General features: G+C 42.5%; 2 protein-coding genes across 6 annotated transcripts in view; one reads left to right on the top strand and one right to left on the bottom strand.

The window, feature by feature from the left end:
* The window catches only part of DCAF5 (DDB1 and CUL4 associated factor 5), a 73,821-nt gene extending 57,082 nt beyond the window's left edge, over positions 1-16,739 (bottom strand). Inside the window, exons 1-3 of the mRNA XM_009564888.2 lie at positions 16,515-16,739; positions 5,278-5,421; positions 978-1,014 (exon numbers count right to left, since the gene is read on the bottom strand). Of these exons, the coding sequence (XP_009563183.2) occupies positions 978-1,014; positions 5,278-5,421; positions 16,515-16,713 (380 nt within the window). The 5' untranslated portion in view covers positions 16,714-16,739. The remainder of the gene's footprint in view (positions 1-977; positions 1,015-5,277; positions 5,422-16,514) is intronic.
* Positions 16,740-16,804: 65 nt separating this feature from the next.
* Positions 16,805-27,777, top strand: part of EXD2 (exonuclease 3'-5' domain containing 2) — a 28,392-nt gene continuing 17,419 nt past the window's right edge. The window contains exons 1-3 of one of the 5 annotated variants that reach the window (XM_054069077.1): positions 16,806-17,091; positions 17,578-20,234; positions 25,395-27,710. The gene's annotated coding sequence lies outside the window, so the exon portion shown is untranslated. Of the gene's footprint in view, positions 17,092-17,577; positions 27,711-27,777 lie in introns of all 5 variants that reach the window. The other 4 variants (XM_054069080.1, XM_054069079.1, XM_054069078.1 and 1 more) reach the window with 4 other exon arrangements.

Raw genomic sequence — 27,777 nt, 5'->3', positions numbered from 1 at the left:
ACTCCCAACCAAACAACATAATAGTCCCGAGAAAGTATTAGAAGACCAAGGGGAAGTTACTTTTGCCCAGCTCCTATGTAAGATTTACATACTAAGTAGCCATAAGGTATGTTGGAAGGCAGTGTACATGGATCAGTTCAATACAAAATGCTTTGGAAAAACATAGCAAGAAATATGTCCCAGTTACGTTACCCAGGATTCAGGCAACTCAAAGATTTAAGGTTTTATATGTCTCTGTTCTTGCAAATATCTCTTCCAGCCTTTTCTTTATACTTGATTTTTTGAGTTCATGTTATTTAAACAGTCATTGCTTAAATCTGTAGAAGTTATTAGTACAGACCAAAATTTTAATTTAACAGTTTTTCTACTTCAAAAGCAGTAAGCTCAAAAGAATGATATGCTATCCAGAGAAGCCAAATCTAATACATTACCAACTACTTTACTAATTAGCCTAATGTTGATGTAGCACAACAAAGCCTAATTCCCAACTGCTTTGCAGTTTTGGTAAAACGTAAGTATCAAAATTAATAAACTTCACATTAGTTTGGAGAATCAGGTAGCCGCAACTGAAGTTTTAAAAGGCAGTCAGGTAGGCCAAGCCCTAGCTATTTTAAATACAAGCCTGGTGAGTGTTTTGAAAAACAAACCAAAAAAGCCTGTATGTGCCACGATACTTGTACATGTCCCAGAATAATGTGGCTCTGAATTTACTCAGAATCTACTATGCTACCTGCAGAAGAGCATATACATTTAATAACCAGTTGCTTTCCCAAGGCCAAAATGATGCAGAACCCAAGTGCCTAAAAAATGGGGTGGTGGGGAATACTTAATTCTAGATATGAATTTAAATAAAAAGAATGTTTCAGGATTAAAACACTATGCTCTTCTATCAGACCATTAATTTAAAACAAAGTGCCTCCAGTGAGTTGACATTAAGGAAGCTCTTGAAGCAGTGGAAACACAAATTGTGTATTTACCTTTCAACATCATGGAGTATAACTTGCTCATCATTTCCTATAAAGAGAAATATAAACACTTAACATCATATTCCAGTGGCTAAAAAGCATTATACTGAAAAAACTGAAAAAACAATTTTTTTTTTTAAATTTTCTATTTTGAAAACAAAACTGAAGCAGAGAGAAGACCAGTTTAGCTGCCAAGAGGTCAGCCCACTGCTCAATTATGTGAAAGGCTCCATGTGACATCTCCAGTCATGATCAAATGCACTAATCCATTCCATCTGCTACTGCTCAACAAATAATTCTACTCAACTGTGTTAATGAACATTCTTTGTTCAGATTAAGCTTCAGTTTTGAGACAATAGCAGTAAAGAGAAGAACATTACATGAAACAGCAGAACACCTTTGACTTTCATGCAAATACACCTTTCTTCCCGCTCAGAGGATGCTCCATAATAAAATAATGGAAGGCAAAAACATGCCATAAGCAAAATGCACTGGGCTCCCAGCTCAAAAGCCGCCAGTTCACACTGTCAGCGTTCAAGGTTTTCTAACCACTGAGAAGGCATGAACATGACAGCCAGTGCAATTTCTTTTGTATTAACAAAAACCAAACCAAGTAACCAGACAAATATGTCACTTTTCTTTGATCACTTCCATTGAATACAATGGAAACTAACCACATGCATGCAGACTAAGAGGGTCACAGCTACAAAGTAATTTCACTGGCTCATGCAGTGTTTTTCAACTGTAGCAACAGAATATTTTTTTGTCTCTGCACTGAATATTAATTTATCTAATTTGGCACCTTCTCTTTAGAAATATTTAGATATATATATATATATTTAATTCAGGAGAAAAGAACAGAAAGCCCACAAAGTCATAATGTTATGCTCATTATGCCTTTGTAGTTGTGATAACAAGTAGTGAAGCTCTCCTAATGCACATCAAAGCCAGGGGTTCAGAAGGAGCAAGATTTCATGTTATGATTCTTAACTGTTCAGTTGACTCAGTTTTCATTTATCCCATGAACATTTCAATTTGTATTCTGTCCCAACAGAAGAAATATGAGAAAGTTTCTCTTTGACTAACGAGGTGTGAGATTTTTCTACATCCACTTGCTCTCTGCACAACCTCCTAGTTAAATCGTGCCAGCCTTAGATTACTGCAGTAGCTAATCTTTTCCATGGTACAATAAGCAAGACAATTATACGTAAGTGTCCTTTGATGGTTAATTGCAATGGAAACTGCCCCTTATACATTACAGGCAAAGTTTACATCTAGTAAAACTCCTCCAGTGCCTATATAGTTCAGCAGTGAAAAATGTATCCTACTTTCTCCAGTGACAAAATTTCCTCGAGCAGATGCTCCTGCTCCTCACTCTCCATACAGTGCGAACACAAGAAACATTCTAGATGCCTGGATTCAGGCGTCTAGTCATCATGGAATCAACCTTACCTTCCACCACAAGCTCCAAAATGGGAAAGAAAGAATGAAAGGAGGGTGCGTGTGGAAAAACCACCAGCTTCTCTCTCTTTTGTGTGTGGGAGGAGAAGGTGGTAACGAAAATCTAACTTGGTTCTTCCTTGCAGAAAACATCACGGCTATTCAGCCCAGTAGGGTTCCCCCTTATAGTGTTTTACTTTAACGCAGGAGAGTTCATTCTTTATGGAGAATAACTGGGCTGTAATTGTATACACAACTCTCCTTTTATAACCTCTCTTGTTTTGATAACTGCAGTTCCAATGACCAGAAATACAAGAAGTATCTGCAATTCCCTTCAATCATACCTGCAAGGACAAAATACTGCAGAGCACATACAGAGGCCACAGTTAGGTAGGGTGGCCAATCTGTCACATTAGGCTCCTACAGAAACAAATGCAGTACGCTGTAGGTTTACTTCAGCTTTTCACACACCTAACATTAAACACAAAGCTCATGCAGTTTGCCAAGAGGGGATCTTTCGTTTCAAATGCAGCTCTACTCTCAGCATGTGTGGGCAGAGAAGGGCAACAGTATTCTCCAGGAATGGGAACTTTCTGGTATGTTGAGACATTTTTTTCTCCAGAGGTGACACACAAAACACTGTCCACTCAGTTCCTCCCTTCCATTTTTGTAATGGCTACATGTGGTGCATGTTACACTTGCACTCCTTAAAAGCAAAGAGTTTTGAAAGTCCGTGGATGCAATTCATTTTGTACTGAAGTGGAAAACCCTTTCTCCTCTGCTATCAAGATCTGCTTTAGGGAAAGGACATCAGATCCTAAGACATCAGTCACTGCCAGCTTTTTTTAAAGAACCAGTTGAGTTCTGTGTGCCTTGGGCTGGTTCCCATATGCTATATTTTTAGGATTGTTTTGTTTGGTTTTTTTTTTTAAGTATTCTGACTTCCATGATTTGAATACAACTTCAGTACTGGAGGAGATGATGACCAATAGATCTTAGGACCCACAGTTCTTTCAGACCTTTAAAGAATCTCCCAGAACACTGCTGGGGGAATAAATATAGTTAGTCCAATTTTACCAACAGAGATAAAACAGATGGTGCATCTAGGACATGCAGCAAAATGACTCTTTACAAAGAATTCAGGAGTCAGACTCACAGCCCTTACAGATGAGCTCTGTGAATCTTGGTGGAGTAGCTGAAAGAGTTCCTGACTCCTCCAATGGAAATAATTTCTGGCAGAGCACAGTGTGTTTATGCAGACTGGAGGAGGAAAAAGATGAGAACGGCCAGTTTGTCTATGTATCAGCTGTCACAGCTCATCTAACCTGGCATCTTAGCAAAAATGCACCATAATCGATGGTGTAAATCTTTAACTGCAGATGTCATAGCGGGGGGGTGGAGCTGCATGATCTTTAAGTTCCCTTCCAACTCAAATCATTCTATGATTCTATGTTAACTGCAGTAGCAAGGTACAGGCAAACCACTCTGCTGCCCTTCCTGTGAAAACAGTAGCCACTGAGAGTTTGGAGCAATGTACAAAGGGTTGAGCTGGAAATGAGAAAATACCACTACAGCTGCTCCAGCAAGATTTGGCACAGTTCATTCCTTGAATATTCATGTAAGGTTCCATTTGTCTGAATTCAAACTAAAGTAAAACAGACTCTAGCCCAAATTTCCATTGGAATCACTCATGCAGATACATTCATTTGAAGACAGTGTGGACAGCTGCATCTCTCACAAAACAAACAGCCGTGCCCTGAATCAGAAGATAGGAATCACTATTTACATTTTTGAGGTTTTCTCCACCTGAGAAGTATATCTGAACAATTTGATCCTTAAAATTTGAAACCAATTTGTCATGTCTTTCTTTTCTAAGCAATGTTGTAACTTTAACACAGCACTGAGGATGGGAAGCTTCCACCATTCACATGCTGAAAATCAATTGGGAGCACTGATTTGTAGTTCTCAAAGGTAGTGAAAGGCTCCCATCAAGTAGTCTCATAATATCCTGAAAGAGATCTAGCTGCATGCTAACAGACATATTGTCGAAAGTTACAAACTCCTGTCCATTCTATTATCATGTCAGATAGCGGAAATGAAGTACAGCAAAAAATGACACCGATGGCATTTTGACAGTCTCAGGCCTTTTTCTTCTCAACTGAATTTTCCTCCCTACCTCACCACTTAAAAAAATTAAGTAATGAAAGGAAACAAAAATCTAGGGATTATTACCCCAGAACAAGTAAATGTCCACTTTCCTTATATTAATTTTAAGACTGCATTAAACTTTCTGTTAAAAAGTGGATTTATATTAAGGAAGATGAAGACTATCAAGGCAAATTAGAGCCCAATGTGTCAACAGTTCTAAAAGAAAGGCATTTATCTAGTGAGGACTGAAATGACGTCAGAAAAAGCAATCCACCAATAGATGGCAATAGCCCTTCATTAACCATCTAAGGGTACAGTAAAATCAGCGAGTAGCAGCAGAGATTTTCAAGCATCTGGCTTGAATGCCAGAGAGGATGGAGGGTCTGCTCTCCGTACAGCTATGAGGGAATAACAAAGACCATGTTCCACAGCCTGTAGCACAAGGAGGGGCAGACTGGACGCAGGATTCTCATGATAGCTGGAGACACAACGAGCTGACACCAGGGTATGGGAAAAAGAGAAGCATGACAAAATTGAAAACGTTATGATAGCTAAAGAATTCCTTGCTCCTGAAGAACCTTCAGCTGCTGATTAAGGACATCTTCCAGATCCTTAAAGGACTATGGAAAAGACTTCTCATGTGGGGCAGGATGTTGCTTATGGCTTCTACTCTAAGACATTCACAATGCTTCTGTGAAATCAGGGAATCAATCTTCGTCCTTACCTCCAGAGAACACTTTCGTATTGCCACTGTTGAAAGCCAGGCAGAAGATATTAGAGTGATGCTCTCCTTTCAGCTGGACTGGTTTGACTCTTGAGTGGATGGCTTCTTCCATATGCCAAAGTAAGACCCTGCGGTCATCTCCTCCTAGAAGAAAGTAGGAAACATATCAACTGATGACAGACAAGTTATTTAACTCTGCATTTATTCATACAAGACTCTGATGAAACACTAATCAGCATTACAAAAATATATACCTCGCAAGGGTTTGGATATATGGACACAAATTTTCCTTAAGATGCCATGCAGTCAGGTACTCAATATTAATGAAAACAGAGGAACTGGCAGGAAAAGTTTGTATTAAACAGCTGCCATTCTGCGAACACATAGTGACAACCTATAGCAATCTGGAGACTCAGAATTTTACTGGTATGTAAAATTCTGTGGCAAGCTGCAGATAAATATATGCCACATTAACATATGCATGCTGGTAAAATCCTTCTACGTCAGCTCCTTGTGGCCAGCATCACTTACGTTATTCTCAAAATAGGAACTTTTTTTCCCCTTTCATCAATAATTGTATCTCCTCTAGCAGTCCTCTCAAAGTCTTCATAGTTCAAGTTGGTTACAGGACTGACACGTGGCCATAAAAAAAAAATGTTACTGCAGCATTCAGAAGTCTTCAGCATGCACAGTTATGTCATGCTTCTAGATCTGTAAAGGTTAAGATTGACATTTCTGAGGGGAACTACTGAGAAAGAGAACAGGAGAAAATTAGTTCAACTATTGCTTTACAGCTTGTTGCATTTCTAATTGCTTGCCAAAGTGCAGTTCTCAGTTCAGAGCTTTATGCCTCCTTCTCTGTCTGGTGAACAGTCAGATAATGTAAATATTAGACTCTTCTCATGCTTCAATTGCACTAAACTTGTTGATTAGGAAGAGATAAAAAAAATCCAAGATGCTGTTTGTATTGGACAGGACTCTCAACATCCATTTTGGATGCCTATAAAAATCTGAATAAAGCTTCAAGCCAGACTCAAAATAGTTTTGGTATCTGTCTTTAATAACAAATGCAAGAGAAAGGCATCACAGATCAAAAGTGCCATCAAAAACATGTTGATTTCAGTTAAAACATTTTACTGTTTCTTTGCACAATCAAAAGCATAAACTCAGTGCCTTCTTTCCAGAAGGAAAGAGGCATGGAACAGAGACAAAAGGAAACTGAAATTAATTGGTCTGTGGTTTACTTCAAAAAGAGGTAAATGCATAAATAGAATTCATGACTACCGTTAATCAGATTTCTTAAAACTTTTCACATCATATGATGCTATTAAGAAGTTTTCCCATGGAACTGAGTTATGAAAAACATCCTTTAAGTTAACAGTCTCTCTGCCTTTAAGTACCCTAACAGATTTTAAGACAATCACTTTGTTAGACAGTACAGCTGCATGTTGTGCTTACCCATGCTCCATGAAATTGTGTATTCCTCCTCCTGATCTCGTACTTTACAGAGCAAACAAGAATACACGATAGAAAGATTTGTGATACATTTTATAAGTACTGGGAATAAGAGTCAAATGTGGCAGGTCCAGAACAACTCACAGTAGTTTATAGTCAGCTAAACTGATGGGCATTTAGATTCCTTTCTGTCCAAAAACAGGAAAGAAAGCTATATTTGCCCCCTAGTGATTGCAGGTAAGGAGGCACAGGAATACATGACTGCTGAAACATAGGACCACATTAGTCATGCCAAAATCAAGAAGTAATTGTCACAGTTAATGTTGTTACTTTCCAAAGCTGCCAACAGCCAGGTCTTAATGTCATCACTACCTGGCAAACAATTTAAGTGACATTTAAGGCTGGTGAACACCAGCACTTCTTCTATCAGTCTACATTTATTGTCTTTCAAGACTTCTGTAAAAGATATTTCAGGGCAAAACATAATAACATACTGTTGTTAATTGTTACCATAGCAAACCAATTTGCAACAACACTGCAATGTCTACACATCCTCCTACCTGACAGTGCAGCCATTTAAGTGTCTCACTTTAACCACAAACTCACTCATTTCCACTACCCATCTAGTCCAAATACAAACAAAAAAATGAAGATACCCAAAGACAATAAACATTACTGTGGTTTCCAGCACATACACAGTATGGCAGGAATGAGATAAACTGCAATTTGTGCAGAAGAGCCTGTAACAGCGCTAAAAGTTGCCGCTACCTTCTCTTTTCTAAGTTCCCATATTTTAGTGCCAGTTTCCTCTTCCTCCAGCTTAGAAACAACCATTTCTCCTGAATCCAAATGTCTCTCTCTTCCCAAAAATCTAGATCCCCATGGGCCTTCAATACAAAGGGCCCCACTACTGAGTATCCAACACTACCGAAGTCTGAGAACTATGTTTGCCTCTGGTGGCACATGTTCCAGAGCTTAGGAGCTTTTAAAGGCTCCCCACACTCATGTAATTCCGTCCCTTCTCCATCTATGTATTGTTTTGCACATACTTGTCTTTGAGAATGTCTACAGCCTTGTTTCATGCCTCAGTTTTATTTCTCTTATGCGCCACTGAGACATAAAAGTTTAACAAAACAAAAATGTTAACTGGGTTGGAAATGTGTTTCCTTCTAACTCCAACTCAACTATTCCAGAAATACTTCTGACTTAAGGCCAGTTCCACCAGAAAGAAAAACCCTTACCAATGTGTCCAGTCGTGGGAGGATCTGCGGCAGAACAAAACTTTACCAGCCTCTACATCCTCATAGAAGGGAACAAGAAGTGTTAAATCGCAGGCAAACATACCCAAGAAACTGCAAGTCTTATGTGACTGAAACCAGGAGAAGTATAAAGCAGGAAATGCAATCTCTGCTACCAAAACCTGACTCTTAAAATCTAAGAGGGAAGAAGGGAGATAGGCACACAGGTATGTGCAGGTATACAGGGAGAGAGCAAAGAAAAGGCAAACACATAGAGCTTTTACATTTTGTAGAAAGCAACTGTGATTCATCAGACAAACTGCATGCACATTATGCAACATCAGCTACAGGCCCAAGAATCATGGGTATCTCCAGGCCTATAGCATTCATTCTACACAGTTCATCATTGAATGCAGATTAAGATGCTTTCACTTTACAGTGGATTTATTGTGCACAAACACCAATTCTACAACATGTGATGCAGAAGCCACTCAAAGCTTTTCAAAACACACTGCCCACTGCACAAATGTGATAACTCCGCAACGCTTTCCAAAAGAGAATAACTACGTATGGCAAGGGTAGGTTCTTGACACATTACAGAGTATATACCAACAGCAGCAGGTTTACTACACATCCGGGAAACCTGAATATATGGCCTCATATAAAAATACCTTAGCCACCAAGGCTCCACACACAGATCTTCTAGAAACTGAAGCCCTGCATAAAGTTTTGAGCACGGAATTTTTCAGTTCATGGTGTCAGAAGTAATAAATCTGACATCTACAAAGTAGATATATCTTCACTTCTTATTTTGCCGCTTCTGTTTACGGCTGCATGACTGACAATTAGAAAAGCAAAAGTTTGCATGACCCAGCTAACAATCATACAATGCCATTCCAGTTACCTTTCAGAAAGGAACCACATTTTAAAAGATTTAATTAGTCAAGTACTTCAGTGTTCAAACCTGCTTCTACATTCAAAATCAAAGTGAGAGAGGAAAAGAAGTCAGACCACAGAAGTACTTGTGATCAGAGAGGCTAGAATTTTATCACCTTCCCAAGTTACTCTTGATATAGAGAAGAGCAGTATTCAGTTGTTTTTGTTCACAAGCACGTATGAACATAGAATACACACACACGCATTTCTTCTCTGCCCCAAGTCACTGGAACACTTTGTTAATGTTTTGGGCCTTCTAACATTGATGAGAAAGGTAGGTAGGTTTAAGGAATTCTACCCAGAAGATACATAAAAAAACACACCTAAAAAGAAAGGTTGCATTTCAAATATTTGGGTAGTTATCCTGAAATATATTCTTGAGTACACAAACACTTTGTGTTCACCCTTGACAATCTTCTAATTCCTCTGCACTCAAAGTGGATCTCCCAGAATAAAAGTGCCTTTTCTTCCTTGTAGTTTGCCTATTCCAAAATGGTTTGTGCATACTGAATACCCCAAGACTAGGGCGGGGGGGAGCGGGGTCTAGAAGGGCTCCCCCCAAAAAGTTCTTTTATTGTGTTTTGGCTTAGGGTTTTGGGGTTTTTTTGGTTTTTTGTTTTTTAAGTAGCACAGACAAACACTATAGTTACGATATGCCTATTATAGGTAACTGAGCAGGTCTCAAATGACTCAGCATGGCATATATTTCTGCACAAACAGCTCACTGCCTCCACAGTTCCTGAGCCAAAACATAGTAGTTTTGCCCTCCTTTTGGACTAATTCTTCCCCCCCAAAAAAAGTTTCCTGATCTGCTTACCTTCTAAATAGGTAAGCACGAAATCTATACACAATCAAATCTGGAAGAAGACTCTACCTTATATTAACAGTGTTCCATCTGTAGTCCAAGACTGTTCCTATTAATCCTAAGATGGTTCAAAGAGGGTCAGAATATACCCTTGCCAAAAACAAAGCTAGTCTAAACAGTATCTGCATAGCTCATGAAACACACTTGAGCTCTTGTGTGCTGACAGAAGCACTTGAAAACCACACCAGTTGGGACTTAAAACCTGCAGTTTTAAGGTGCATTAACCCTGCTGATTGTGGGCAAAGCTCAAGAAAGACCACCACTCTTCTTTGTCTCCCACATACCAGGCCCAGTCACTGAAGAACCTACTTGGCAAGTGGGCAACATTTCCAAACCATAACATAAAAGATTATTCCTACTGCTTGTCAATGAGATTGATTACTCAAGCAGTTACAGGAAGCACAGAGTGGGATCAGACAGTATTCCAAGAAATTGATCACTTAGTTGACCCTGGCCATGAGCAAAAGGCCAAACAGCATCAGAATTACTCCCAGTATATGTGTGCCTAGTTTGTTCTTAAAAAAACAGCACTGAGGTAGATTTCACACCCTCCTTAGGCAGCCTATTTCAGTGCTTCATTATCCTTGCCATTAGGCAGATTATCCTAATATCTAGCCTGAGGGTGCAGTTTGACCTTACATATAATCCCACTCCCCCTTGCCATGTCCTCCTACCATCTTCCCTCCTGTTGTATTTGGCGGTGATGCAGCCAGAGGGTGAGTAGGTTACAGAAGCTGGCCTGGCAGGAAATCAACTGTCAGGAAAATGTCTCCCTCCCTATTCCTTCCCCCCGTTCAGACGCTTCCTACCAGTTAATGACTTTAAGCCATAAAAGTGCCACACTACAGAGAGAAGAAATAAGTGAATGAACTACAGGATGAAGCAGAAGCATGAAAATCCAAAAGCATCCCAAAAACTTACTTTCTATAATTTAAGACCATTTCTTTGTCCTATTCCCAGTGGACAGACAAGAGTTGACAACTTTATGTAATAATAATTAAAAACACTTTTCTGCAGCTTAAGACTTGCATCTCTAATTGGCTTTTCTTTCTGTAGACTAAATGGATCCCTTTCTTTCAGGCTTTTATTTTTCTAGACCTCTGATCATTCTTTGTGCACTTTCCTGAACTTTCTCTGGTTCAGCCACATCTTTCTCAAAGCAGTGGCAAAAATTGAGCTCTGTGCTCCATTTGAGGCCCCCACAGCACCAAATAAAGCAAGATTATGTCACACGCTTTATCACACCTAATGATATTTATGTTGTAATCTATTATCACATTCAGATCCTCTTGTACATGACTATGGTCTAGTCTCATCGTATATTTGAAGAGGTGACCATTTTTATTCACATGCTGTAGACTACACTTGTCTCTATCAAACCACAAGACATTTCTTCCAGGTAACGATTCTTAATTAACTTAAAATTCAACTCCTATCCTCTAAATTATTGGTGCCTTTTCTGGTACCACCTTTACATTCTATAATTTCTCACATTAATGAAAGCATCGTGTAGTAACTGGACCTAAGATCCCTCCTCACGCAGAATTCTGTTTGATATGAGCAGGCTAAGATCAAGACTGCCACTCTTACAAAAATACTCGATACATACTCCCCTTACATCAGAAGAAATATTTTGCTACCTCTGCTAAAGTCACCCCACAACCCTATTTTAGGCTCATGCTTCTTCTGATTTACATGGTAACCAAACAACAGGTGAATTTCCAGTACTTTATTCAATGTCTACAAATTTACGATCACAGAAGAGCTATTAGTTTTTGCATTATCTGGTGAGGAAAAAAAAAAAGGCGAGAGAAAAAGAACATGTGCATGGATTAAGTAAACTTCAGATTACAGGACTCCCCAGAAGTTATCTTGAAAGTGCAGTTTTAAGTAGGGGGAAAAAAAAAAAAAGGAAGGTTCCGATAACGATACTTATGTTTATGAGAGATAGCAGTCATGAAAAATGACAGATAAACAAACAGGAAAACATAACCACTAAATTTGAGGATGAGGGAAAGAAAGCCTATTATATAGACTAAGTAAAGACAATTTTTAAGAAGTTAAATTGCAGAAGATGCTTGGAATATCTGAGGGAAGAAGTCAGTTGCGCGTCATCGCATGGTGAATTTAATTTCCTTGCAGGGACAGTCATGTGTGTCTCAAAGTGTTAACAGAAGAATACCCCACCTAGCATATAAAGTGTTGCAAAGACATGTTTTGTCAAAAAAAACCCTTTCAACTCCGTCCAGTAGCTAGTTTTAACTGATACTAGCCCACTTATACAGTTAGAATCATAGAATCACCAGGTTGGAAAAGACCTCTTGGATCATCAAGTCCAACCATTCCTATCAACCACTAAATCATGTCTCTGAGCACCTCATCTATCAGCCTTTTCAATACCTTCAGGGATAGGGACTCAACCACCTCCCTGGGCAGCCTCTGCCAGTGCCCAATGACCCTTTTTGTGAAAATTTTGTTTCTGATATCCAGTCTGAACCTCCTCTGGCACAGCTCGAGGCCATTCCTCCTTGTCCTGGCCCCTGTCACTTGGGAGAAGAGGCCAGCTCCCTCCTCTCTACAACCTCCTTTCAGGTAGTTGAAGAGAGCAATAAGGACTCTCCTCAGCCTCCTCTTCTCAAGGCTAAACAACTCCAGTTCCCTCAGCCTCATATTACACACATTCTTATATGTTAAGCTTCCCTCGTGTCATTCTACAGACAGAGGTCTTTTCCACCTGTCACATTCCATCTTCTCCCGAGTATCCAACTCTTCCTTTCATTTCTCTCAGTTTTCTCTAATTCTTGTCCTTATGCTCATTGCTTCTTGTAGCACTCCTGACCCAAAACATTAGTGTCTCTCTCTCCTTCTCTCTTTCTCCCACTCTCTAAAGTGATACTGTTGAGTTCCACGCAGGCACAGCAAAAGCCTAGGGACTGCCCCCCAGCCCAGCTTGTTGACCTCAACTTTTTTACTTGGAAGTATGGTTAGTAGCAAAACTAATCACTATTAAATGTGTCATCTGCACAGCAAGATTTAAAGAAGTTAAGATATCAAATATGCTTTCAAAAAGCCTGCTGAGGCCAGTCTACACTGAGGTTCTCTCCAAAATCCTAATGGGAAAACTATCTGGAACTGTAATATAAGCCCTGTTTAAGCAGTTTGATATGTTTACTTGAAACAGTAATCATTAGCCTCACAGACTTGCTTCTAGGAGATACATATGGAAAAAGAACCCAAAAGTGGGATACTTACCCCCCACCCTCCACCGCCCCCCCAAAAAGAAGCATTCCAGACAACACTGATGAGAACAGTACTAATTTGGATGCAGGCTAGCATTAAATGGCATCAGTATAGCCACTATGAACGCACGGTATCAGATGTACTTAAAACATCTCTAAAAACGTCCCAAGTTATTAACAAGTCAGTTAGCTGAAGCAGACCTCTCTGGGTTAAGAATATACATATTACTTAACACCGAACAACCGAAAAGACTGCTTGCATTCTCTGTTTTCACGCACTCCAATATCCCTGTTAACTCCGTTAGCTCCTATAAGCGCAGATGGAAGCATTAACATCTCATCCTTACCTCAGCACACTGACTATTTCGAGGGAGGAGAGACTCACATGTCATCTATTCTAAGGCTTTATCTGCATTTGGAAGTCTTCTGAAGAAACTCTTGTAGAAAACTTCAGATTAACGGCAGCTTATATCCTTCCTTTATTTTTCATCTGAACTCACTATTTTTTCCTGCTTTTGCTGTTTCTCAGAGTTTTAAGATGAAGCATGGCCTTAAAAAAAGGAGTGTTTGGAGTGTAATTTTAAGGGAACCTGGGCTTATAGTCACTTGAAATTTAAGACAGTATCCACAAATCTCTTGCCTTTCAATTTTTAATTCTTGACTGAAGAACAAAGCACCTGCCTGCTGTTGCTATGTCACATAAAGTATTCTAGATCTTACAGTCACAGATAACATAAAACTTTGTTAAAAACAGTTACCAGACTCAGAGCTCTTTATTTTCTCAGGGCATCAGTACAAGATCAGATTTAAGGCAGTCTGTTCTTAATTATCCGCAGTTTGTGCACTGCTAACACATGTAACTTAAGCATCCTCTCCCAACCCCCGCCTCCTTTTTTTTTTTTTTAACTTGCTTCCTAGTCATCTCATGAAATTTAGGAGGGTAGAGCTCTAGTACCATTTATTTGCTACATACAGAGGAATAGCTTGTCCCCTTTAAACATTCTGTAGCCTTATGAAAAGTTAGGAAATTGAAAACTGGACATGGCTTGAAAGTGTTCCTTTTATATATGCTTCTTTAGATGTCCACTTGATGGGAAATCTGCCTCCATTCACCCACTGCACTTACCTGGATTCAGGCAGCTTGGACAAAATTCTCAAATGTCCCCAATAGCCCTCAACATTTTATGCTTCTACCTAAAGAATGGATGTCAACATAGGTAAGCACATCAATGATATGACAAGACCTGAAGTGTCTCCTGAGGCTTTCTTGAGCAAGAAGAGAAAACACTGATGGTGTTTCCATAACTTATTATGGAAAACAAAAGATCAATAATAGATGTCCTTCAGCTCTTTCTAGCACTCTGTAAGTAGAAATACAGAGCTATAGTTACTAGCGGAAAAGGACCAGTACAAACCAGCGTGCCAACTCCAGCACATCTTGGGATTTCAGAATAGATGAAATCTGCATTTCCTTCCAAAACACATACACATATGTACCCGTATGAATATATATACGTATATTCACAAGATCACAAAATCTCAGAATCACCAAGTTGGAGAAGACCTTTTGGATCATCAAGTTCAACCATTACTATCTGCCACTAAACCATGTCCCTAAGGACCCCGTTTACCCATACTTTAAATACCCCCAGGAATGATGACTCAACCACCTCCCTGGGCAGCCTCTGCCAGTGTCCAATGACCCTTTCTGTGAAAAAGTGTTTTCTGATATCCAGTCTGAACCTCCCCTGGCACAGCTTGAGACCATTCCCCCTTGTCCTGTTCCCTGTCCCCTGTCACCTGGGAGAAGAGGCCAGCTCCCTCCTCTCCACAACCTCCTTTCAGGTAGTTGTAGAGAGTAATAAGGTCTCACCTCAGCCTCCTCTTCTCCAGGCTAAACAACCCCAGCTCCCTCAGGCGCCCCTTGTAAGTCTTGTTCTCCCGCCCGTTCACCAGCTTAGCTGCTCTTCTCTGGACACGCTTCAGAGCCTCAACATCCTTCTTGTAGCGAGGGGCCCAGAACTGAAGACAGGATTCGAGGTGTGGCATCACCAGTGCCGAGTACAGGGGCAGGATAACCTCCCTGGATGTGCTGGCCACACGGTTTCTGATACAAGCCAAGACACCATTGGCCTTCTTGGCCACCTGGGCACACTGCTGGCTCATGTTCGGTCGGCTGTCAGCCAACACCCCCAGGTCCTTCTCCAGGCAGCTTTCCAGCCACTCTTCCCTTAGTCTGTAGCACTGCACAGATGAATGGATGTGTATCTCAAAAGTTGCTTGGAGAAGATGAAATAATGCCTGACAGTAACACTGAGATCCCTCGTAGACGCTTATTCCAGAAATCACCAGACTTTTAAGTTTCTTCAGGCAAGAAAGTTAGATTTGGGAAGGTCTCGGTGCATCACCTTCCCCTCTATATTTCTGTGGTGTTTCCATTCTGCCCTCTCTTAAAGGTGACCAAACGGTCTTAATAACTTTTTACCGACCGCTCGTGTCGTTTCTCGAGCTGTGACCGATCCCCGCGGGACAGACCTGCCTCTGCCCCTGTCGCCCATCCTCCCCCTCACCCAGGGAGGGACCCGGCTCTCAACAAAGCCGCCACGATAGTGCCGGAGCCCTGCGGTTCCCCCGCCCGCGGCCTGCAGCGCCCGGACAGGCCCCGGCCTCGCGTTGCCGCCTTCCCCCGCCGAGCCCGGAGGGAAGGAGGCACCTGCGCCGCCGGGAAGGGGGGGACCCGGCTGGCCGCAGCCCCTTTGGCCGCAGACACAGCGGCTCCGACCCCGCTGTGGCAGCTGACGCCGAGCCCGTGCCTCCCTCCCACCTGACAGCATCCCCGCGGGGGGATGGAGCCCAAAAAAACACCGACACCACAACACACGCACCGCCCCCCCCCCCGCAACACGAGAACGAGGAATAAAACAAAACCCTCCCCTAAGACAGAACGGCGGAGGGTGGGGGGGTGGCCCCGAAGTGACCGACCCCCCCCGCGCTGACAAATGTCACCGGTGTCCACAATGCAGCTCGGGGGCCGCTTCCCATCGCTTTCCCCCCCCCCCCAAAATACCCTCCTTTATGGGGGGGGGAAAACAGGGCGGGCGCTTCCCACCAGCCCCCCGGGACTAAAATCCCCCTTTAAGGGGGGGGGAAACAGGAACTAAAATCCACCTTTAAGGGGAGAAAAACAGGAACTAAAATTCACCTTCTAAGGGGGAAAAAACAGGCGAGCAGCAAATAAGGGGCAGCCCCGCTTCCCCCCTCGCCCTGGAAACGCTCTCCTTCAAACTTTGTTCGGGGCTCCCCCCCGCCTCAATAACAGTAGAATTTAAAACCTGTCAACCATTTTAGATCTGTACTTTAGGAAACGTTATTCCCGGGCACCGGAGGGGTGGAGGAAGGACTCGGAGAGCCGCCGCGGCTGCCCTCCCCCCCCCGCCAGGAGGAGGAGGAAGATGCTTTCCGTGGAGGAGGGGGGGCGAGGGACGGGGAGCGCCCGCTTTTTACCTGAGACCAGCCACTGCCCTCCATTGTTGGAGAATTCAATGGCATTGACACAGCCGAAGTGGCCCAGGAGGTCCTTCTTGTAGAGGTTCCTGCATCCCCGCAGGCGTCTCCGCTGGAAGTCGTGGGTGAGCAGGGGGTCCCCCTCCACGCCCCGCCGGGACAGGAACCCCACCACGGACCGCATGCCGCGACGCTTCATCCCGCCGCCGCCCCTCCTGCCCCTCCCCCGCTTCCCCCCCTTGTTATGGTTATGAAGATTCTTTTTTTCTTTAGCCAGCCATGGCAGAGAGGTGTTAGACACTCCGCCGCTTCCTGATCCCGCTGGCTCCGCCCCGCTCCCCTCCCGCAGCTCAAGCCGCGACGCCCGCCCCGGCCACACAGCGGCGGCGGCGGCGACGGTTTTTCAAGTCGCCCCCGTGGCGACGGATGAATTCAGGGTCCCCCCTGCCTCGAGGGATGGTCGCTGCCCGCCGCCCACAACGACCCGAAAGGCCGGGCAGGTGCTGCCGCGAACGGTCATCGAGCGAGGGGAGGGGACAGGGACCTCTCCCGTGCCCCGTCACCCGGGGAAAGAGAGGTTGGAACTAGATGATCTTTTTGGAGGGTTGGAACTTAGATGATCTTTTGGGGGGGGTTGGAACTAAATGATCTTTTTAGGAGGTTGGAACTAGATGATCTTTTTTCGGGGGTTGGATCCAGATTTCTTTTTTGGGAGGTTGGAACTAGATGGTCTTTTTTGGGGAGTTGGAACTAGGTGATCTTTTTGGGGACGTTGGAATTAGGTGATCTTTTTGGGGACGTTGGAATTAGGTGATCTTTTTGGGGATGTTGGAACTAGTTGATCTTTTTGGGGGGTTGGAACTAGATCTTTTTAGGGGGGGTTGGATCCAGATGTTCTTTTTTGGGAGGTTAGAACTAGATGATCTTTTGGGGGGCGTTGGAACTTAAAAGATGTTCTTTGTGGGATTGGAACTAGATTATCTTTTTTGGGGTGTTGGAACTAGATTATCTTTAAGGTCCTTTCCAACCCAAACTATTCTGTGATTGTATTCTATGATTCTAGGAAAGCGATGCCCCCACTGCGTGCCCTCTGCCCTGCGGCTTGTCCCCTGACGCACCTCCAAAGACTGCGTCCTGGTTTCTTTATGACAGTTTCTGCAGGTCTCTCTGAGGTTTTCTTGCTTAATCTCCTGCTCAAGCAATGCTGGAACTGGGAAGGTTGTCCCTTCTCCAATAAGGAGATCCCTCTGGACTTGGCCCCAGGAGACTGTCAGAAATACAGGTGAATTTTCTTCGTGCCTTTCACTCTCAATAAACCCCCACGAGGCAGATGGCTATGCAGGTGGAACTGATCTGTGTTGGTCTTCACTGTTTTATGACACCCTGACCTATGCATTTGTGGGGACAAGTGTCTTTTGTCTCTCACAACACCTTTGCATGTAATGCCTGATACCATGGAAGACAAGAGCGTTGCTGGGAGAGTAACACCGGCGAGGCACAGCGTGTTGCCCCCTGTCCCACCTCGTGGTACCTGGCCAGGGACTCCCTGCGCACAAGGTGATTAGTTCCAGACCTGCAGCCTGAAACTTTGAGGCCTGCAGGTGAACTGCCACCAGTACCTAGGGAAGATAAAGTTTCCAGAAGGTGAGGAATTAACCTGAGAGTACTGGCCTTCATTGTCTGGGACTGCACCTGCTAGGAATTAGGAGTCTCCAAACTTTAAAACAAACAGATAAACTCCTTCTGTGGTGTGGCAGTGTTACTGAGTACCCTCAGATCGCTGCCATGCTCCAGTGACAGCTCTTTAGTACAAACTGAAATGTTTTCATTATAATGTCAAGTGCTTTGGGATCCTTCTTGGCTAAGATCACAGAAAGAACATGGAATCATATAAACCATGCTTTTTAGTTGACAACACTATAGTCTTACTTTTAACATATAATAAAAGCAAATGACAAACTGTTTGTTTCTAATCAGAATAAAAAGAATGTAACAAAATCTAAGAAAGTAAGAACATTTTTTACAGTTCAACTTTGTACATAACCTTTTTCCATAGATTACCAATGGCTGTAAGTATCAGAACTTAATTAAAGGTATAATAGTAATTTGAGAGGAAAATCCAGGCACAGTCTGTGAACTGTTTGCTATTATAATGATAATTAACGATGTAAATATTGAAGTTAAAGAACACTTAATCTCTCCTTTGTCTGAGCTATATGCAGATTTTTACAGTTGTTGATGGCCAGCTATTGCTATGTAACATATCCAGCAAGCTTCAGCACAGAGAGGCTGTTCATCGTGATTTCTGTTTATTACCTTAGCTTCAAACACAGGTAATTTGCACTGTTATAAGTCATATTTTAGAGCTTTTTTGCTTGCGTGCCATGAAATTCTGCATTATTACAATTGTATCAGAAACCGTTTCTCACTTCTGAATTGCCAACATAGACAAATGGCATTACATTTTTCTATCTATAGACTCTAAATTGAGTCTGTTAGTTTGTATTCCATTTCTCCTCTATAATTTTCATACAGCTCACGTCACCATATGACCTGAGAGCCTTCCAGAAATAGGTTACAGAACTGCAGAATCGTAGAATTGTTTGGGTTAGAAAGGAACTTAAAGATCATCCATTTCCAACCCCCCTGCCATGGGCTGGGAGACCTTCCACTAGGTCAGGTTGTTCAAAGTCTCATCCAGCCTTGCCTTGAACACTGCAGCTGTCACTTTTATCACAATTCATTTTTTTCCCTCTTTCCTAAAGTATTGTTCAGATTGGATATCTTTGTTTTCTGTATTGAAATAAATAGGTATAGAAGCCTTCTATTTGAAATGCAACACAATAAAATCCCCAGTGCTTTTTCTTCATGTTCTAGATCCAGTCTTTAGGAAAGCTCTGTGGATGGATGAATAGAAATAAAATTATTTCCTAATCCTCCGGTGCTAGGATTTTCAGGAAATATTTAAATGAGGTTCTTGTAAAGCACACTTGCAAGTAATCAGAAAGAAGACACTACGTTGTCAGAATTTGAAAGAAAAATTATAGAAGACTAACAATCTCTTCTGCTAAAGGCGATATTTTCTCACATGAATGTATATATTAAAAAAACCCAAAAAGTGTTGGTAAGCATTCTTTTTGCTCTCTGGTGCCTTTGTTTGAATTAACTTTGAAAATATGTAACACCTAGGAAAATGATCATGACCTATGCTGGTAACATTTTTCTGTGAAAGTAATGTGCTGCTGTGTTAATACCCCAGTGTTGTAATCTCTTCGAAACGAATACACTATTGGCTTGAGTCATGCTGAAGTAGCATCTGTGAAGCATCTTTTTCTACCTTAATAGGAACCTTCTGCAGCTTCAAATGGATGGCACCTAGTCAAACAAATAGGACTTCATCAAGTTCCTGTTCTGTTGGACATGTTAGCACACAGGCTGCTGTACTGAGTCTGAGTGTCACAAAGCAATTGGATTGAGTCTGGCTGGGCTCAATTAGCAGAGTAAGGCAGGGTCTCTTTGTAACCACTGTATGAGCAGCTTAATTCTGTAGACTGTTTATAGTCTCCTCCATGCCTCAAGAAGCACGAAATAAAGCGCAAAAACTGTTTTGACTGGAAATTCAACAAGTCAGCAACAGAGGGGAGGAGTCAACTGGAAAGGAAATAGGAGATAATGAAGAGGACGGTGACTTTCTGTAGAGGCTTTTGGAAATGAAGATGTGTAAGTAATGTTTGATGCACTTCAGAAGAGGGAACTAGCAGAATGCTTCAAAGAGAGAAGTGATGTGGTCAAAGTAATGATCTATGTAAATAATCTTGGGTTGTGGTTTTAGGTTTGCTAATTCCAGGGCTGTGCACAGCCCAGTCTCCCAGCAGTACTAAACTGACCTGGATCAGGTATGGCCATGGTGTCACATTGCTCTTGCATTAGCTTCTGCCCATGCTACAGGGTTTTTGTTCTGCCTCTGGAAGAACTGACAATAACTGATCTGGCTTTAATGTCTGCTGGTACAAAATTCTCCAACACTTTTTCTGAACAAATTTGAATCAGTAGAATGAGTTAAATTGCATTAGTGGTTTGCATTTGATGGCTGTGGTGTATTTGATCATTATTAGGAGGCCTACAGTCGACTTTACTCTTATTGTCAGATCATGGCATTTGCAGCATTTAATGACTGTTGTTTTACAAGCTATGTTGGTTAATGCTGAAAGGGGATGTATTGGGGCAGTCTAGGCATGGAAGCAAGAAACCTAAACAAGGGTCTTAGTTGCATTGATGGATCAAATGACTGTGTCTTAAAGATGCCATATAGAAGAAGTCTAAAGTTAAGATGTACCTCGGGTGCTAGGATCTACAAAGAGGTTTCAGGTAGAACAATTGACATACAAGCTCGAGTGGCAGGTAGGCCGGTGATGTTATCCACAGATAGGCATAAGGAAGACGGTAAGAGGACTTTCAGAGAAGAACCGTGCTCTAGCTCTGATGAGCTTTAATTTCCTGTTAATCATCCAGAGAAAAGGGGGAAAGGCTGCGATTTGAGTTTGGATAAAGGGAGATAGCCCTGGGGAAAGAAACACACCTGCAAATCATCTGCAGAGAGATTTCAGTTGTATTTGTATTTTGGATGAGAACTTGAAGATGATGTGGGAGGAGAAAACCAAGGATACTGACCTGTGAGAAAGCACGAGGACAGTCTGTCAAGGAATACTTGGAAGGAAGGCTTAAATAGGTAAAAGGAAAAGATACTAAGTGAATCATGGTTGATTGTGTCGGGTCAGAGAGGATGAGATTTAAATACAATTTTTTTTTACTCTGTTAATGCAGAGTGGAAATGGAGAGGCCATTTGCTAGAGAGGAAAGTGGGAGTAGGTCAAGGCTTCTATTTATTTATACCATTTCCTATTTTTGAGGAGAAATTGAAGCAGAAGTTGAACCAAGAAGATGATGTCATATTTTAGCCATATCCTTTTCTTTTTTTAATATTTTGGCTTGTGGAGTTTATTACCTCTAGTAGGAATCAGATGGTTTCTGGGCTTTTCCTCTTTTGCTTACTAATTTCGCAGTCCAGAAAGGTGGAAAAACAAGCATTGTTCCCTCAAACATTGCTCCTCAGGGCTTTTCATCTAAAGATGTAGCTTTAGTGCACAGCTGAGCCAATCTAATGACTTGTGCCCACTTAAAGGTGGCTTTATTCTTCATGGGCATGTTCTGTCCCTTTCTTGTGTACTGATGCTGCGACTCATTGGACCTGTTTGTCTACCAGTTTACTGAGTTCATTTGGCTCCTGGAGGTGTCATATTGTGTGCCAAAATTGGCACAGGCTAGGCAGGAGCGCCCAGCTGGGAGTGGAGTTTCTGGAGATGAGGAATGTCACCTTCTCAGCAGCAGTTAACTGCGAGGCCAACTTAGCGTGTCTTCTGGAACTGAACCAGTGGGGTAAGTTAAGCAGGTCTTCAAGAAATGGAATTGTGAAATTTCTCTCTACATAAGCAATGAAAAAGTTGGCAATTAATGAAGAAATACATTGATGATGAATGTTACTATAACTCATCCTCATGGGATCAATCTGGCAGCCCACACCTCTGAGAGCTGGTTGTTTTCAGATTCTTTGCAAAACCTGCAAATTCTAGCAGATCACTGTGGTGAGTTACCACTGATTCATCTTTTGGCTTAGGATGGAGTTTCACTGAGATATGGTTCTATGGTAAGCTAGTCCAAGGTGTTAAACCAGAAGAAAACTGTATTTTTTGGTTTGCTAGCTTTCTGCTTGCTTAATTCCTTGAATCAAACTGTTACCAGTGTTTGCAGAGTTGAAGCAGTAGAAAAGTGCCTCAGTAGAAGGAGAAGCCTTTTCAGTTTTCAATAGGAGCTAAACCTTCTATCCACCTTGTTGCAGCATGAAACCCCACCTCTAGGATGTGCCTTCACAGTTGATCGAAACTGATCTCATTCTGACTTTTTTGATTAAAGAAGCGGTTCTACTGCCTCCCTGGTATCAGCCCTGTTAAAACAAACCCTGCTCAAAATGACTTGTTTGAATATGTAGTCATGGGGTTACTAGCATTGACAGAGGAAGATAAATCACATTAGGAGTTGAAATGTGAGTCTTGGCTTTCTTCTGCAGCTTGGGATGGGGACCCAGGAAGTGTTATTAATGAGCTAGTGGGGACTACACGCAGTGCTCTGCTCATTTTCTGCTAACAGCAATTTGAGTCCTGACTGGAGACTTTCCTTTCATATTCCACTGCCATTGATTTTTCTTTGAACACCAAGTAATTTACCCTTGTCTTCTCCCTGTTAAAAGATGAGCTAATCTAATAGAAAAATAATTTTTATTCTGTGATCATCAGAAGTGAAGCCTGGTTTCCTATGGACTAGACCTGATGTGGCACTGCTGTGTGGGTTCTGTATGTATATTAAGCACTGTCTGCACATCACTTGCCTTTTTTTGCGTGATGGATTTATTAGGATTTGTTTCATCTGTTTGGTCTGCATTTCACAGAAGCTACCTTTGTACAAATTTAGATGAGATTGGGCAATGGCTTAAACATGCTTTCTAGGCAAGGAAATGGGGAGAAGAGGGAGCCCACAGGCAGAAACACCAACAGTGTAATTGCATAAGCCTTCTTTCCTTAGGAAATCAGGCTAAAAATGAGCCTTTTGACGGAGGCCTCTGCTGAGATTTCAAATCAGGCTACAGAGAGAGAGAAATAAATCTTGTTGTTTAACATGTAAAGGCTTATAGTTACCTGTTGCAACAGATTTCTCTTAAGTAAGGCTAAGCCAGCAGTTGGTGTCTACTGACTCGGTTACCTTCCTATCTTCAGCAATGTCCCCATCAGGCTTTGGGAATTTGCTTTTTTTGCCAAAGTGCACTCATGCATCAGTTGCTTTCATTTATTTTTAATTTAACCTTTATACTTGAATAAATGGCAATGTAGGTAGTAAGACAAGCTGTTAGAGACTCATGGTTTACAGGACTCCTTGTCAGTGATGCCATGAAAAATAAAGGCTTTAGGTGCAGCCAAGGACCCAATCCTGTTACTGTAGAAAAGTTAGACTTGGTGATTCTATTATATAGCACCTTCTCTTTGAGACTTACACTGTATAGTAAATGCTGTGTTATTTTATTGTTTTCTTCTGTAACTTTATACTTAAGCTCTTATTACCTTAGAAACTGAAATGAACAATTTGTAAAAGGAAAAACTGGCCTATTTCTGATTTCTGTGTGGATGACAGTTTATTACAAATGGGTGCAACTATGAACAAACTTTGTAGTTTTGTTCAGATTTTGTTGCTATTCTGAGCTCACTTTGAGCTCTGATTCTCTTACAAATGCCTTCCCTACCCCAGGCACATCAGTTTCTTCAGTCTCCTTCCAGTCACTCAGACCTTGAAATAAGTCCGCTGTGTTCCTAGATGTTAACTTTTTTCCTTGAACTAGTTTACAGCTGGATCAGTTCCCCGATTCTCTGACCCTGTCATTACAGAAATGCTGGTGCTGGAGCAAGGGAGCAGGGAGGGAGCAGTTAATCGGGTTGAACAGGAAATGTCGGACTGCCCTTCCAGGTGGCACTCCAGGTTTATGTTGGATTACAGTACCAGTGGAAAAAAAAACCATTATACATGGCAGGGGGAGAGAGGGAACACATCCATCTGACTGCTGGAACTCTGTTGGATTCAGACTTTTTCTCCTGAGCACCTGATGCACTATTCCCCTAAGCATGAGTCATATGATGAGCTTCAGAATTGCACTGGTGCCTGTTCCATGATGTCCATTTCAACTGGTCAGCTGTGTCCAGTGCACAGGAGCATAGGGGATGGATGGAGAAGCTGTGGCCAGGCTGTCACTGTAAGGGCGATGCAGCCCTTCCCTGTAGAGGAGAATGAACCAGAGCTAAGATGTGCGAGTTACTACAGTGGGGCGGATTGCACTGCTTCATAACCCCCAGTCAATAAATATAAAAAACCGTAACATTTCTTCACTGTAGAGCAAGACTGAGGAGCTGTGCAGAGAGACTTGCTGTACAGGACTTGTGATTCTCAGGTATAAAGCATTTTTATGTTAAAATACAGAAATGAATCAATGAAAAAAAAGTTTCCTGATGTCACCCCACCACTGGTGAGACCTGAAATGAGTGCACCATCCTGGGCTTAGATCAGGTCCTTAGAACAGACAGCTGTTTATGCTTGAAGTGCCTGGTCATCTTATTTCTGATAGGGAGAGGGCCTTATTTGCTCTGAGAAGTGTTCTGGAAACCAACTGTTTGTTATCCATTGGTCCTTACCTCATTCCAGAGATAAAATTAAAAGGGGTGGTGGGGTGTTGTAAGTGAGTGTGCACCTATAGACAGAAAAAAATACTGCTTCCATAGAGGTTTTTGCCTGATGACAGCCATTAGCTGCTTTGTTTCACCCCTTGGACAATCAGTCTGCTAAATTGCCAAGTCTCTGCTAGGGAGAGCCTCCTACCTTGATTATGACGTTGCAAGTGGCAAAGTTAGAACAAAACGAAGTTTAATACCGACTGCCAAAATACTTTAAAGCAGTATTTCCTGTGGTTTCAGTATCTCCTTTGACCAAATGCAGCCAGCTTGGATTCCAACAGACTGGGAAACATTGGGAATTGCAAAGGAATTGGAAGAAATTAGGTGTTCAGATTCCTTTCTGTTGCAGTGGAATTTGGGCTGGAAACTTGGTTTTGGTTTGACTATCTTGACAGTAACCCTGAATATGGCAGCTGGCTGGTCATTGTCCATGTGGTGTACTGTCATGGTCCTAACCTTCCTACTTGTTCCCCAAATACCAGCTTTGCCATAGTTGTTCCCCTGTTAAAGTTAATCCTTTCCACTCAATTTTTCTCTTTTTGTTTTCTTCCAGTTTGCCACTTTGGAGGTGGCTACATTGTTTTTTATACTCTGGTCTGCCTGTGTTTGCTTATCAACCCCTTCCTAATTGCAAGCTACAAGCTTATCTCCTCACTTCAAAAATCTTCTAAGACGAGCTCATTTTCCTGTGGTTTTATTCCCATTGTTTATGGGGCAGCACCTGTGCCTGCACACTCACCAGCTGCTGCTCCCACACTTGGCTGTGGTCACCCTGGCCCTGCCTACTTGCACTGCTCCCGTGTGGGACTGCGAGCATCCACCTGGCCACCCATGCGAGCCCTTGATACGAGAAGTAGTTACTATTATAAAAAGTGGAATATTTTTGATTTAAGCTAAAGTAAAGTTTCATCCAAGTAATTGTAATTTTGTTGAAAGTTAGTCAGACTGTCCCTCTGATAAGGTGTTTTCTTTAAAATGGGTGTTTTTCCAAGCGCTATCCATTCTTTGATGATGATAATGTCTTGTGTGATTTGTGCTGAACAGAGTCGTCTTCTGTGATCACCTCTGCAGCCTTTCCCTCTCTCAAGTGTGAGAATTAATTGTAAGTTTGGCTACAGCTGGTTTGTATTTTTAATTATCTTGTAATGTAAATCTGTCTTGTATCAAGAGATAATATGCAGACAATCTCCAGACATGGATAAATAACCTGAAAGAATAAACACTGTCTTAGAGGTGCAAGAATTTATTGATATGCTTAATTGTCTATTAAGACGTAGTTGTTTTCGGTAAAGAGATAACCTGTCTTAGGGCTGTGAGAATTTATTGATGTGCTTAATTGACTTGTGAGATGTAGTTGTCTTGGGTCAAGAGATAACCTGAAGGGAGTCTCCAGGCATGGTTGGATAGCCTAAAAAAAATATGTTCTTTTAAGGACTTATGTGGTTCTTTGTATAAAACTAGTATATATACCTACTGCTTTTGTAAGATGGGATGCCTTTTTTAGAAGGGCATCCGATCCAGTGCTAAATTGTAAAATAAAAATATTGGTTTTGCTTCAGAGACTTTGTTCTTTTCAATATTTTACTGGTGAACAGGTATTTCTCACAAGTGCAAGGTCAAGCGGTGAGCAGCCAGCTCCAAATTAGCAAGAGATCTGCCTGATGTGAAGTTCATAACAACATTAGTCCTTGGAAAGTAATAGAATCTGCATAAGATTCTATGCATGGCTGGAGAAGTGGGCCTGTGAGAACCTCATGAGGTTCAACAAGGCCAAGTGTAAGGTTCTACACTTGGGTCAGGGTAATCCCTGGTTTCAGTACATGATGGGGGATGATGTGATTGAGAGCAGCCCTGCAGAGGCGGCCTTGGGGGTGCTGGTTGATGAGAAACTCGACAGGAGCCGGCAGTGTGTGCTCGCAGCCCAGAAGGTCAACTGTGTCCTGGGCTGCATCAAAAGAAGTGTGGCCAGCAGGTCAAGGGACCCCTCTATTCCTCTCTTGTGAATCTTCATCTGGAGTATTGTGTCCAGTTCTGGAATCCTCAACATAAGAAGGCTATAGAATGGGTCCAGAGGAGTGCTACAAAGATGATCAGAGGGCTGGAGCACCTTCCATAGGACAGGCTGAGACAATTGGGGTTGTTCATCCTGGAGAAGAGAAGGATCTGAGGAGATCTTATAGCGACCTTCCAGTAAGCTGGGGAGGGACTATTCATAAAGGCTTGCGGTGATAGGACGAGGGGGAACAGGTATAAACTGGAGAGGGGCAGATGTAGGCTTGATATAAGGAAGAATTTCTTCACCATGAGAGTGGTGAGGCACTGGCACAGGTTGCCCAGGGAAGCTGTGGATGCCTCATCCCTGGAGGTGTTCAAGGCCAGGCTGGATGGGGCCTTGGGCAGCCTGGTCTGGTGGGAGGTGTCCCTGCTCATGGCAGGGGAGTTGGAACTAGATGATCTTTAAGGTCCCTTCCAACCCAAACTATTCTATGATTCTATGAATATTTCTGGGAAAAAATTGTAAGTGGGAAATCCCTCCTGTTCCCAGCACTTGTCTCGCTGCACACCATTGATGGAGATTGCTCCCTCGTGTTGCCCAGGCCCGACAAAGACTGCTTGCTTTGTAAAAGTCAAAAACGCGTCTTAAAGAGCTTTAATTGCCGGCATTTTCGCTATCGCCCAGAGACACTTGGCAGGGACGAAGCGACGCGTTCCGGGAGCTGCCGTACAACATGGCGGCACCCATCACGCACTCACCCCTCTGTTCATAGAGGGAGGAAGCATCCGCCTCTTTAAGCCTCCCGGGTGTGCGCGGCCATAACCCCGCCGGGGCGTTCCTGCTGCCGGACGCAGCCGTTCCGCGAGGACGCAGGTAGCGGGGTGGCTGCGGGGTGGCTGCGGGCCGGGGTGGCGAGGCGGGGAGTTTCTCCTCATCTTGA

This window comes from Cuculus canorus, chromosome 5 (genome assembly GCF_017976375.1).
Source record: "Cuculus canorus isolate bCucCan1 chromosome 5, bCucCan1.pri, whole genome shotgun sequence".
Taxonomy (NCBI): Eukaryota; Metazoa; Chordata; class Aves; order Cuculiformes; family Cuculidae; genus Cuculus; species Cuculus canorus.
The sequence above is the reverse complement of the archived record's forward strand: the minus strand, read 5'-3'. Positions and strand labels throughout refer to the sequence as shown.